The sequence below is a fragment of the Lactuca virosa genome, chromosome 7 (assembly GCF_052849685.1).
Source record: "Lactuca virosa cultivar CGN04683 chromosome 7, Lactuca_virosa_CGN04683_v6, whole genome shotgun sequence".
In the NCBI taxonomy this organism is placed as follows: Eukaryota; Viridiplantae; Streptophyta; class Magnoliopsida; order Asterales; family Asteraceae; genus Lactuca; species Lactuca virosa.
The window spans coordinates 200,492,136-200,505,985 of record NC_136432.1 but is presented as its reverse complement, the minus strand read 5'-3'; the positions used below and the strand labels follow the sequence as shown (position 1 = coordinate 200,505,985).

The 13,850-nt window shown below is 35.0% G+C and overlaps 1 protein-coding gene across 1 annotated transcript; it reads right to left on the bottom strand.

Moving 5' to 3' along the window:
• Nucleotides 1–556: 556 nt before the first annotated feature.
• On the bottom strand, nucleotides 557–2,724 carry LOC145123381 (septum-promoting GTP-binding protein 1-like). Its single transcript, XM_079058596.1, has 6 exons — nucleotides 2,267–2,724; nucleotides 1,969–2,107; nucleotides 1,772–1,865; nucleotides 1,652–1,691; nucleotides 1,488–1,571; nucleotides 557–1,009 (listed from the first exon to the last, which is right to left on the bottom strand). The coding sequence occupies exons 1-6, from the start codon at nucleotides 2,618–2,620 to the stop codon at nucleotides 845–847; spliced, it is 876 nt and encodes a 291-aa protein (XP_078914722.1). The 5' UTR covers nucleotides 2,621–2,724; the 3' UTR covers nucleotides 557–844.
• Between the last annotated feature and the right edge of the window lie 11,126 nt (nucleotides 2,725–13,850).

Genomic DNA, 13,850 nt, shown 5'->3' with positions numbered 1-13,850 from the left:
AACACCTACTAATTATTATTATTTTTTCTTTTTAAAACCATTTCCATTTAGTAGTAAAAAAAACAAAAGCCAATCACACTTCTCGTTATTGCTCGTCGTTGTTACAACGAGTTGTGCCTTAACACCCCCTTAACGAAAAAAGGGGGATGATGTTCCTCGTGTTATGACCGTGTTATGAGGTGTCATCTCAACAATAATATCACTTTTTGTTGCCCACACCACATCCTCTTATACTTGAAGAAAATGTCTAATGTTCGAGCATCAACAGTTACCGTTTAAGAATTTCAAATATTAATGATATCTACAAGTTGTTGATATAAGATTTTACGTTAATCGCCTAGTGGATTGTTGTGATGGTCCAAAGGCGGAAATGTGTGGGATAAATCTAAGTTCGTGTTGACTTCTTTAGGATTGTTATCGATTTCACAAAATATTTCAAACAAATTATAAAGAAAATAATAGATAAGTTTCAATGTTTCATTTTTCATCGCACCATACAAGATTCAACAGTTAGAACATGAATCAAGTCGACATCACACTATATAAAGAAATGTGCTTTAACCAATTTTGAAATCAATTCACTAACAAGAAAATACGGGTTTACATGAAGACAGGGAAGCCTCGATACCTCCACCAAGCTCTCCAATAAGAAAACAACAAAAAGAACTGAAAACCCTTGAAATCTCACTTAACTAGAAAACAAAGAACGAAGATGCAATAACTGACTATACGATCGATCGACCACTTCCTCCCCATATTTCTTTTCTATATTTACATCACAAACTTAAAGACGGAGGAGGGTATGAATACTGAATACTGAATCCATGAATAACGAATACTAACATCAGAAATCAATAATAGGCTCGCCAATTGTAAGATTTCGCTCCAAAGTCCATGGCAAGTCAAAGAGCTTCGCAGTTACGAACTTGAAGATTTTATTTACGTTTATATTGTAAGATGCACTCGAGAAGAACAATGTCGCGTTTATAGCCTTTGCATATGCTCTTGCCTGTACAATTATAGATTAATATTAAGACATATATAATATATGTAATATGTATATCATAATTTTAAATATATTATAAAATGTATTTTGAGGCAAGAGGTGTGAAGTGTGAACTTTCCTCTTTTGATGGGACTTGTGTGACATAATTCAAGTTTGGAGGTGGGCTGAAGAAACATTCTTTTAGAAGTTAGTGATGGGTTATCCCATCATTTTCATCATGAAAAGGTCAAACTTGTTAGCTACAAAAGTTGACTTTAAAGGTGCAAAGTTCTTTTTTATTTTATTTAGATTTGTATTGGTAATGCGTGTAAGTATATATATTTTTATTAATTTAATAGCATCAAATTCATTTTTATGTATAAGCACTTATATAAAAATCGATCATATTTTTTTATCAATAACATAAAATAATAATCAATTTTAAATCTGGTAAGCACGAATTATGAGATTTTTCTCGACCACCAAAAAAACTGAATATTACCTGACTTGCAATTGTCCACTGTAAATCCAATGGAAGCTGAACGAATTCGTCGAACTTGCTACCGACCATAACATGAATCGCACTCTAAAATCATTCAAACAAATAATTAATTAAAAATCAATAAAAAAATGTTTTCACAAAAATGTAATATAATTTATATTCACCTGATTATAAGTCCTAGCTTGTTGATGCCAATTGATAACACTGAACAAAAAAAAAATTATAATTAATATTTTCTGACAAAAAGAAAATTCAAGAATCAAATTATGATATAAAGTAAATACCTATTAAGTGTACAACGACTTGTTAAATCAAACATGAACAACATTGCTACCGAGTCTTTACAAGCAGCAGGAATCGATGTTTTCAAATCGGCATCTACATATGAATTATGAAAACAAAGTTTTAATTTAAATAATTAGAATCAGTTTTTCTAAAATTGAAAAAGAATTATTAATCAAATAAAATATTAATTAATTACCTTGACAAAATGCATCACAACCCACTTCCCAAATGGTGTAGGAAATCCTGGCTCCTTTAACACACAATGTTTTATCCATCTGATTTATGCCTTTAACTTTTAATTCTTCTTGATTCTTTTCTTTTCCAACGTATTTTGCCTTCAATTAAATTATATAGTTTAATTTTAATCATTAAATAAATGGGTAATTTGGGTATTCAAGAAAAAACACAATAAAAATTGGGTATTTCATTTTTCAAGATTTCTTGAAAATATAATCTGAATAAAAAGGAAACGAATTTAATTATTAAATACTAACCAAGAAGCTTGTTTTTCCGATATGATGATCACCCAAAAGACTAATCTTCAACGTCACCAAATCAGAAGTATCTTGATCATGATCGGAGCCACCAGAGGACGACGACATTTCGCCGCTGGACGCCGGAAACTGGTGGCTCACGGTGGCTGGGTCGATCGTCGTCGGAGGAGAACGACGAGACGTCGGAATCAAAGGACCGGAGTGTAACAATTGCCGGTACCGGACAGATTTTCCGATCCAACAAGCAAGAATTTGGTGCCAGAGAGATCTAGCACATCGTCGGAGAAGAGCTACACGCCATAGAATCGTTCTTTTTAGGTCTAATCTGTACATTTTTCTGCTAATCTGAGTCATTTTTATAAAATTTCTTTCTAATTTTTCGGGAAGATAAAAAAGTATTGGGGAAGAGATACAGGGGCCTCTCAAGAACTGTGTTTTATGTGCCTCTCAAGTCTCAAGTAGTGGTGTGAGAGTTTAGGGTATTTTCATTTTTATATTTTTTTGAGAATTATTTAATAATTTTTTTGGTGTTTAAAAAAGTAATTAAAATTAGGATTTTTAACAACCGTTAGATTGACGACGTCGACCGTGTAATAGGGACAGCTGACCTGTTTTTCAGGAAGGCAAAGATCCGATATCAAAATCAAAACCTCCTTTCCCCCTTCATTTGTGTAATATTTAATTTTTTATTAAGATTAATATTATAAAATTTTAAATATCTTTTGTTAATTATGATAAAAAATAATATATACCTATACATTTTGTTTTTTTCTATTATTTTTGACTTACGCTACCCTTGTTTTGTTTTTTTACAGGATCGTGTTTTGGAATAATGCCGAAAGTCATTTATGCGACACAGTTATTCTATATTTGATGATGTATTCCTCCTTACATCTACCACTCTCTACCTCGTCTTAATAAAATTATCGGAGTATGTTGTTGTTATAAAAGATGTAGACTATTAGTTCATTATATCAATTATCTATAAAATAATGTTATTAAAATATAAATCAAAGTTTTCGAATATTACAATGAGACATAAATCAGCAAGAAAGGACTTTAGGTCAGTGAGATCATATGTGATCAATAATTGCAGTCCTCATGAGGGTAATTATGTCTTATGAAAAAAGTATAATAATTAAATTAGGTATGTTAGAAAAAAATCGGGTTATTGGAAAGGTGGCCACTTAAAAAATTAAGTTAGTTTGGAAGTTAGCATTGTAGTATAGACCAAATGTTGGGCATGTGGCAAACCTTCATCAAAAGGCATTTATTAATGAAACTACGGGTGCATAAGTAATCAAAGCATGGTTAGGTTGTCACAACTCACAATGATACTTCCTAGTGTTTTAAAGCGATTTTATTTTTTTATTTGTGAAAATAATTGAACATCGTATTATGTAATAAAATCTCAAAATATCAAAGGCAAGAATCAAGCCTTGCTTTTGCTTGGAAGGCCCAGGAGAAGAGCAAAAAGATATGCTGTTAGATAAAGTAAGAAACATAGATACTTTATTTGACATGGGGGCTGCAAATGAAAACATAGCTTTGGAAAGAAAGAAAACTTTTTAAAAAATTGGGAAACTTCAAGAAATTGAAATTTGTGACTTGTTGCAAAAATCGAAGATTAAATGAAGAATTGATGGTGATAAACAGGAAGCCACGAACAAAGGGCTATTAATAGAATTATGGATGATGGTATTTGGGTTCACGAATCCGATTCATGTAAGAAGTGTTTTTCTTGATTTAAACAAAAAATAAAATAAAAAATCTTGAAGCATTATTGGGCGGAGCTCAAATGTGATATTTTTGATTTTGTTGATCTTTTTATGGGACTAGTTCCATTCCGAATGGTTGCAATTTTTTTTTTCTTATAACGCTCATTCCTAAAGTGGATAATTTGATGTTCATAAAAGAGTTTAGACCAATTAGTTTAATTGGTATGCAATATAACAATTATTGCTAAACTTTTGGCATACATATCGGCCAAGATGATAGACATTTTTTGTGAAGAGTTGTCAAATTCTAGATGATCCATTGATAGTTAATGATGTGATAAACTAGTATAAGAAAAATAAAGAAGAATTTGATGATTTTAAAGGTTGACTTCAAGTTGGCTTACGGTTCATTAAAGTAGAAATACTTGTAACAAACAATGGAGTTTAAGGGTTTCGAGAAAATATGGATTCGTTGGATTATGAATTGTTTACAATCGGCCAAAACTTTTGTGTTGTTTATTAGAAACCCCACATCCGAGTTTTAGTTGAAAAGAAGTCTTAACCAAGGTGATTGTCTCCTTTTCTTTTCATTATGGTTATGGAATGGTTGCATGTAATGGTAGCGGACACAGTTTCTAATGGTATTTTTAGAGTTGGTATGGTTAGGAATGAAGGTACTAGATTGGCCCATTTTTTATACCGATGATGCCATACTCATCGATGATCGGGATGAAGAGAATATTAATAACATCGTGTGTGTATGTGTGTTAAGATGGTTTTTTAGCATTGGGATTGAAGATTAATCTTCCTAAATTCCAACTTGTATGGAGTTGGTATAGATATCAACGTCGTTCTAAATATGGCGAAGGTACCATGTGTGCATGTCTGCTTTGCTTTCTAATATTTTTAAGAATAAAAGTCTTAAGTCTTCCTCAATGTTCATGATAGGGGAATGGCATTTAAATAAGAAATTGCATAGTAAAAAGAAAGGCAAAAGGCAAAGGCGTTTCCCATAAGGATGCCACTCAATCTAGGAAGGAACATCTTGCGAAATATGCCAAATGTTTTCTATCTGGTAAGAAAGTCCATTGGAGGAGGAATTGTATATTCTACCGTGAATAGGTGAAGAAAGGAAAAGTTGGTGGGACCATTAAGTTATGTATACATCTATATGCTACGATTTTACACTTAATAAAATTCTTGGGTATATGATAGTGATATCAATTGTTATGTGTAGGAACAGTGAACAAGTGAAGAAATGATGATGAATTAGAAGCTCCTAGCTAAATTGCTAACTTTATCTTTTAGTTTTGAATTATTTACAATTTTACCATAATTTGAAACATGCTTGGATTTGGAAACAACCTTATATTTTGATGTACATTTTCACTACTGCTTATATATCATTGATTTTCCCTTTATTGAATGTCCCTATCTTGATGTTGGCGCTTTTAACATAAGATTTTTAAAGTTATGTGCATGTTGTCACTTTTACTATAATCTTTGTGAATTTAGGTTCATGATGTTGTTTCAAATACTTATACCCATGACATAATTCATATGAGACTTGAATCATACTCATTTATGACATTGTCTTTATTGTCATATGAATCTAAACTCATAATCTAAACGTGTAGCAAAATTCCAATGGGCAGGAATTTTGACATCATCTAAGAGTTGTTTGATTTATGTGTTTCATGTTATAAAAGGATAATCATGCATCCTTTCGCTGATTGGAAGAAACACTAAAGTTCCATTATGATTAGTATATACCGATGTATGTAGTCCTTATAGAACTATGTCGAGAGATCTACAAAGTTTCCTTAATATCCATCTTTTGAGAAATAATATATTTAAATGATTCCAAACTAAATAAGATAATCAAGAACCATAATGTTGTTGCACAGGAAGGTTCCTAAGTTGTCATGATTGCGAATATGGAATTGCAAAGATTACACATAATGTATGTCTTATGCAAACTAGAATCTAAAACTATAAAATGTTTTTTATGGGAAAATGCTTTTTACAAACCCGCCAATAACAAAATGTGTTTTTTGCTTGAATTCATGACTAATTAGAGAAAGCTATCTTATTACAAGCAGAAAATGGGAGTCATATAATTATTGGAGTAAACCGCGGACCACAAAATACAACACCTTATATAGTCACTAGCAGATAATATGTTAGGCAATGTGAAACACCCCTCTTTTGATTTATGTTTTAAAATCATTCAATATACTTTTTTAAAAGTAATAAACATCTTTTGCAGAAATTTGGTTCCAATATCTCAAAGATCTAAAAAAAAGTAGTTTTAGTTTATAATAGGTATTATAGGAGAGTTGTCAATTCCGATATCATTATAAAAGATAAGTTACCACTACATAATAGTGACCTTCAAAATATCACACATTCATGTAAGCCTCAAACCATACGAGCACCATAATACATGTTAAATATGATGAATTTCAAGCCTTATTAGATCAAATATAGGGCAGCAGAAATGATAAACAATTTTGATATAAACTCAAAATCTAAAGAATCTAAACTCTCCAGTCTATGCAACATAGTAGAACTCTAAAGAAAACATACCTTTGATTTCTTAGTTGGCTTCTTCTTTTGTCGAGCCAGTGGATTGAACTAAAGAACCCAAAGGAGAGTTCATCTGATGTGATCGCACCCAAGATGAAAACAAGAACCAGATCCAAGCAATCCTCGAACTTCGAACTCAAACAAAATCGAAACCTCAATTTTGTTCTTCGGTCACAACATGACAATTAGATGGTCACGACGTGAAGACGACTATTTGGGATTCTCTTAGGGTTTGAGTATCTGAACTTTTGTAGCTTAGAGGTGTATATCTTATATATCTAAACCAGAATTAGAGCCCTCTATTTATATATAGGTGATTTGAAACCCTATAGATAAATACCAAATATAACTATAATTATCTAAGGTATTCAAATCATTTTGGAATATTCCATATTCCATTTATTTACTATTAATTAATTAATCTATTAATTAATTAACAAAACAAGTTCCTCAAATAAATATATTTACAGATCTGCTTTTTTTTGTTCTTACGTGTAACCCAAAAGGACATTGTTATTTATAATAATATCACCGGACTTTGTTATGGTTATAGGCACTAATCTCCATCAGCTCCCACTTGCACTTAGACATCAACAACAAATCTGTCTAATACTTACTAGAACAACAATTAGTGACAGTTCAATGCAACTACTGTACTTATAGCAACTTTGTTATAAACAACCCTAAGAATAATAACTTCAAATTCCTTTGATCTTCATGATCTCTTATTATGAACTAGAGACATGGATCAACGGTCAATCTCATGGTTCAAGATTATGTTTCCTAATTTTGACTTGTGGTGACCTTTCAGACTGACTGTTGAATCTATTCAACTTAGTCTCAGCTTGGCCAAACATTTGTTGTCAACACCAAATCAACGAGGGGTCCAAAGATATCCACTTCTCCTTTTCTGGCAGAATGATCAAATAAACTTTGACTACATACACTACAACAAAAATTAATTATGGCCACACTTTTTAAGGCCTAAAAAATGTGACCGTATCCTATGGCCACACTAATTTTTTTAGTCAAAAGTGTGACCGTATGTCGTGACACCATAGGTGTCTTATGGCCACATTTAAATTCATCATTTAAGTGTGTCTATAATCTACCTTTTAGTTACATATAACGTAAGACAATTTGGTATCAACCATGGTTACTTTACATTTGATGTGGCTATTGTTTACCCTTAAGTCACAATTATTTATGTTAAATCGTGGCGTATGATATCATTTAGTCACATAAAAAACTTTTAAAGAAAATAATGTGACCATTGGTTGGGTATTAGTGATACATAATTGTGAAAAAGAATCATTGGATATTACTTATAGCAACACTTATTTTCTAAATGATGTGACCATTTGGTACCTGTGACATCCCCATTTTCACAGCCAAAAAAGACTGATTTTGTTTATGCTTTATAAAAATCAGAGTACTTCTTTTAAAAATGTTGCGGAATTTGTTCCCAGAAAAAAATATGATAAATGCGTTATCAAGCATTTCCGAAGAAATGTATTTTTATTCATTTTAAAACATTGGGATGTCATCGTCAATACAGGAACATAAGCATAAACAGAACTTACATTTATTTACACTAGTGATCTACATCTCTTTTAAATCTCTCAGTGCAAAGTAGCTTCGTATCGACACCTGTGATACAAATAAGCTGGAGTGGGTCAGGTTGGGAAACCTTGTGAGTACATAGGGATTTCAATCCCACAATGTTATATCATATATAATTTAGAACACAAAATATACGATTTCCCCATATATATATATAATCAACGCTTACCCCACCCCGTTAATCCTCACAACGAGACTATCCATACTCTCGGACCTTAAACTTTACCTCTTACCTAATCCATACTCTCGGATCTAATCCATGCTCTCGGATAAATAATTGTGCCCATTCCATACTCTCGGGTTAGGGACAATTGGTCTATGTCCAAATCCATACTCCCAGATTAATGACGGATTCTGTGTCCTGCCCATACTCCCGGACTGAGGACAACTGACTATGTCTTAATCCATACTCCCGGACTAAGGACAACTGACTATGTCTTAATCCGTACTCTCGGATTAATGACAGTTGACTATGTCCAATCCATACTCTCAGACTAGGGACAATGACTATGTCTAATCCGTGCTCCTTGATCAATGACATATACTAAAGTTCTACTCTCTAAGTATAACTCATTTGTACTCATAAGAAAATACTACCCAATGTTCCTCATAATTAATTTAGGTTTACTCTTTATCCTAAATTATCATATATAATCAGGTATGTTCTTTAACACGTATTTCAGGCAACATCAATTAACTCGCACATAAACATATAATTAATACTTCAATAAATACTTGTATTAAAATCATGTTCATGAAAGGGACTATGCACTCACTTGATTAGGTGGTGATTCCGAACTCAGACAACGCTTCGTTATCTCAAAATAATTTTCCTCGACAAAACCTAGTATCAATACCACTCGGGTTTAGTTTTAACGTTAACCGCGACTAATTAATAGTCTAGCTATTATTACTATTATATAAGCGTTAAATAACACTCAATATAACTCATAATAATAGCCCAAATAATTATTTTAAGGTCCTAATAATGTTACTATAATTAAATAAAAGCTATATTAAATATAGTATAGGCGTAGCTCACTTACAACGAGTTTTTATCAAAAACCGGGCTTCGCTGGAGAAGCGTTTCCGAGCCGAAAGCTTTTCTTCTCGGAGCCGTCGGGCGCTCCGGGGCTTTCTTCTCGTGCTAGGGAGGTTCCCTAGACTTGGGAGGGGTTTAGGGAGGTTAGAGAGAAGTTAGAGAGAGAAAGAAAGGTTTGAAGGTGTGAGGAAATTATGAAGAGTTCATCTCTTATTTATAGGAATTGTATAGTAAAGTAGTCTCCAAGCTTCGTCCGTAACTTTCGCATACGAGCTCCGTTTTTGTCTGTCTTTTTACCGTTGAGTTCCTATTAATTAGATCTTCAACTCTCATTTAGACCTCGTTGGCTAATTCTCATTCTATCTCGGATTTACAAAACTGTATCGAATTCGCCGCGCTCGAAAAGTAGAGACTAAGCTTCGTCCATAACTTTCGCATACGAGCTCCATTTTTGTCTGTATTTTTACCGTTGAGTTCCTATTAATGAGATATTCAACTCTCATTTAGACCTCGTTGGCTAATTCTCATTCTATCTCGGATTTACAAAACTGTATCGAATTCGCCGCGCTCGAAAAGTAGAGACTAAGCTTCGTCCATAACTTTCGCATACGAGCTCCGTTTTTGTCTGTCTTATTACCGTTGAGTTCCTATTAATGAGATCTTCAACTCTCATTTAGATCGCGTAAGCCAAAAACCTCTCTAACTAAAATTCGAGTTTCGGGCTGTACGCTGCTAAGCCGAAACTTCGAAAAATCATAACTTCCTCATACGAAGTCAGATTTGGGCGTTCTTTTTATGGACGCTCTTGGTTTAACGTTTTCTACGACTTTTGTTTAGATCACTAAGGCTAAAAGTCGCTCCATCGTAAATTCACTATTTACGCTTCCCGGTGCCGTGCCGGTTTTGCTGTAAAACTTCGACGGGCCATAACTTCTTCGTTATAACTCGGATTTCGGCGTTCTTTATACGTACGGAAACCTTGAGAAATATTCTACAACCTGGTTAATATTATTTATTATAAATAATCTTTTGCCGAAAATTCGTTTTCGACACTCATTGCCTCTAAATTGACTAGCCCGGATCTACGGGCGTTACAATTATCTCCCCCTTAGGATGATTACGTCCCGGAATCATCAACGAAACAGGGTTGTATAATGACTCCATACGTTATCTCTTCATCCTAGGTATTAATCGTAACTTCTATGTTCCTTCAAATGTGTATCTAACTCTTGGTCTTCTTGACTGCAAGCAGTGCTCGAACTTGCACCTGCTCGTTAGACTCCAAACTATGACATTCGAGTCACAATATCGATCCTTGATGGAGACTCCTTCTTCTTCTTAGAAAGCTTAAGATAAGCTCCTCTGTTACTACAACGTACCGATGTGTCATATTCTAATGACCTCTCATCGTGTGCTTAAACTCAAATCTCTTAGAGTTAAATTCCAGAACAGACTATACCTTCCTTCATGTTCTAATGTGACATAATCACATCTTAAAACTTAGCATCTCTAGCTACAAGCCTCTTTAGCGACAATCGCGATACTTCTATTGATCGCTTTGATTTCAATCTTTTGGTTTAAGTTGGACGCTACATCAAACTTGGTTCTCTGAACCACCTAACCTACTTATCGTAGTCGAACTCAATTTGATATGACCACTAGGATCGGAATAACAATCATCTTCGATGGTAACGACATACTCGAATAAAACGAAATCAATTACTAGCTTCTTGGTAACCTTGTGACTTTCCCTGATCCAAGTGTGAGTCCTGTGCTTCCGGTAGTATAGATCTCTACTACCATTCACACCTACTCATACTCGTCCCAAGTATTGTCTCGCAGCTTATCCAAGTCACCATACAAGAAAATCAGATAATCACTTAACACATCGGATGGCAAAACGAAGGTCTTATATTATTTCTTGCAACGATTACATGGGTGTTCAAGTTCACCCTAGACTATGCCTCTACTAGGCTACATCATACGATACTATCTATATGGCTACTGCATCACTAAATCTTCGGATATCAAGTCCTCACTCTTGATTCCTTGCATCATCGTCAAGGATCATCTGAAATGCCCTTGCCTTCGGCTTTGGCGGCACATTTGGTTTTGCAGCTTCTTCTTTCCTTGGGCAGTCTTGCTTGAAGTGTCCTTCTTCACCACACTTAAACCAGACTTCTTTCTTGGTTGTGCATTCGCTGGCGTAATGACCAGTCTTCCCGCATTTGAAGCAGGTCATCTCTTTAGAGCATTTCCCAATGTGCTTCCTTCTGCACTTGTCACACCATGGTGTTCCTTCTCCAGACTTCGAGAATTTTCTCTTCTCGTCGGACCTTGTGGATCCTTCAAATTTTCTCTTATCGCCTACTTCAACCTTGTTGGCGGCTCTTCCCTTTATCATATCTTCAACAGACTTGGCAGCCCAAATAGCTGCCTCCAAAGTAGGTGCCTGACGTACTGGCACTGCATACTCCCATGGAAGTCCCTTGGCGTACTTGTCGATTCTTGTCAGCTCATCTGCGACAAGTCGCAAGGCAAACTCCATTTTCTCGGTGAAGTTGTTGGTGTATTCGTCAATTGACATGCTTCCCTTATTTAAGGTCAGGAATTGGTTCTCTAACTCAAGCAAGTTTTGGGCTGAGCAGTACTTGCGCTTGAACTGTACTAAAAATTCTGCCCATGTCAGCTGTAGGGGCTCGTTGGGGCTTAAAGTCTTCCCCAGAGTGTTCCACCAGCGCACTGCTCCTCCTCGAAACTGACGTACTGCAAAGGTAGTCTGTAACTTGCCTCTGCAACCGCATGTCATAAAAGCTAACTCCATTTCTGAGATCCAATCCATGACTCCGATCGAATCTTCCTTCCCAGTGAAGGTCGATGGCGTGCAAGTCAGAAAATCCTTGTACTTGCATCTGATTCCCTCGACTACATTATCCTGATCGTTTCTCCTAATCACTGGCGGATCAGCTTGGCCCACAGACCTGCTGTAGTTTCCCTCCTCAGACTGCCCCTCACTCATCTCGGGCTGTTCAACAGGCATCGTGGGCTCATCCCGATTCTGTTGAAGTAATCGTCTTGTTTCCTCCATTTGACGATCCAACATTGTCTGGATCATCGCTTGCACTCCGGCCATTGTGATTGGTTCAGGAGCGGCTACCACCACAGGTATTTGCTCAACCACTGGTGGTTGATTCCTATTCCCATTCGCGTTCCCGGCTCCACTGCGGGTTCTTGCCATTTCGATCTATACACCCATTTAAACGTTCGATGTGTAATGACGAGAATTAAGATAGGAAAGATTTTATTGACGTTTGACGTATAAATCTCCCTATTACTCCGAAAATTTATATGCCAGTTCTAATACCGTATTTAAACGTTTAGAAACCTGAACACATAAAGTTTCCAGATCCGGTCGGCAACAGACCATAGATCCGATCATATAATGTATATCATAAAGCATCATAAATCATTTAGCACATAAAAGCATGTTAGGCATTTTCCCTAAATAAGCTAGTGCTTGTGTCTATTCAGGTGTATTACCTAAGACACACTCCTCACAATCATTGCTTAGCATTTTAAGTTTAAGTCTAGAAATAAATCCATATTCCTAGTTCGCTTAAACTAATGCTCTGATACCAACTGTGACATCCCCATTTTCACAGCCAGAAAAGACCGATTTTGTTTATGCTTTATAAAAATCAGAGTACTTCTTTTAAAAATGTTGCGGAATTTGTTCCCAGAAAAAAACATGATAAATACGTTATCAAGCATTTCCGAAGAAATGTATTTTTATTCATTTTAAAACATTGGGATGTCATCGTCAATACAGGAACATAAGCATAAACAAAACTTACATTTATTTACACTAGTGATCTACATCTCTTTTAAATCTCTCAGTGCAAAGTAGCTTCGTATCGACACCTGTGATACAAATAAGCTGGAGTGGGTCAGGTTGGGAAACCTGGTGAGTACATAGGGATTTCAATCCCACAATGTTATATCATATATAATTTAGAACACAAAATATACGATTTCCCCATATATATAATCAACGCTTACCCCACCCCGTTAATCCTCACAACGAGACTATCCATACTCTCGGACCTTAAACTTTACCTCTTACCTAATCCATACTCTCGGATCTAATCCATGCTCTCGGATAAATAATTGTGCCCATTCCATACTCTCGGGTTAGGGACAATTGGTCTATGTCCAAATCCATACTCCCAGATTAATGACGGATTCTGTGTCCTGCCCATACTCCCGGACTGAGGACAACTGACTATGTCTTAATCCATACTCCCGGACTAAGGACAACTGACTATGTCTTAATCCGTACTCTCGGATTAATGACAGTTGACTATGTCCAATCCATACTCTCAGACTAGGGACAATGACTATGTCTAATCCGTGCTCCTGGATCAATGACATATACTAAAGTTCTACTCTCTAAGTATAACTCATTTGTACTCATAAGAAAATACTACCCAATGTTCCTCATAATTAATTTAGGTTTACTCTTTATCCTAAATTATCATATATAATCAGGTATGTTCTTTAACACGTATTTCAGGCAACATCAATTAACTCGCACATAAACATATAATTAATA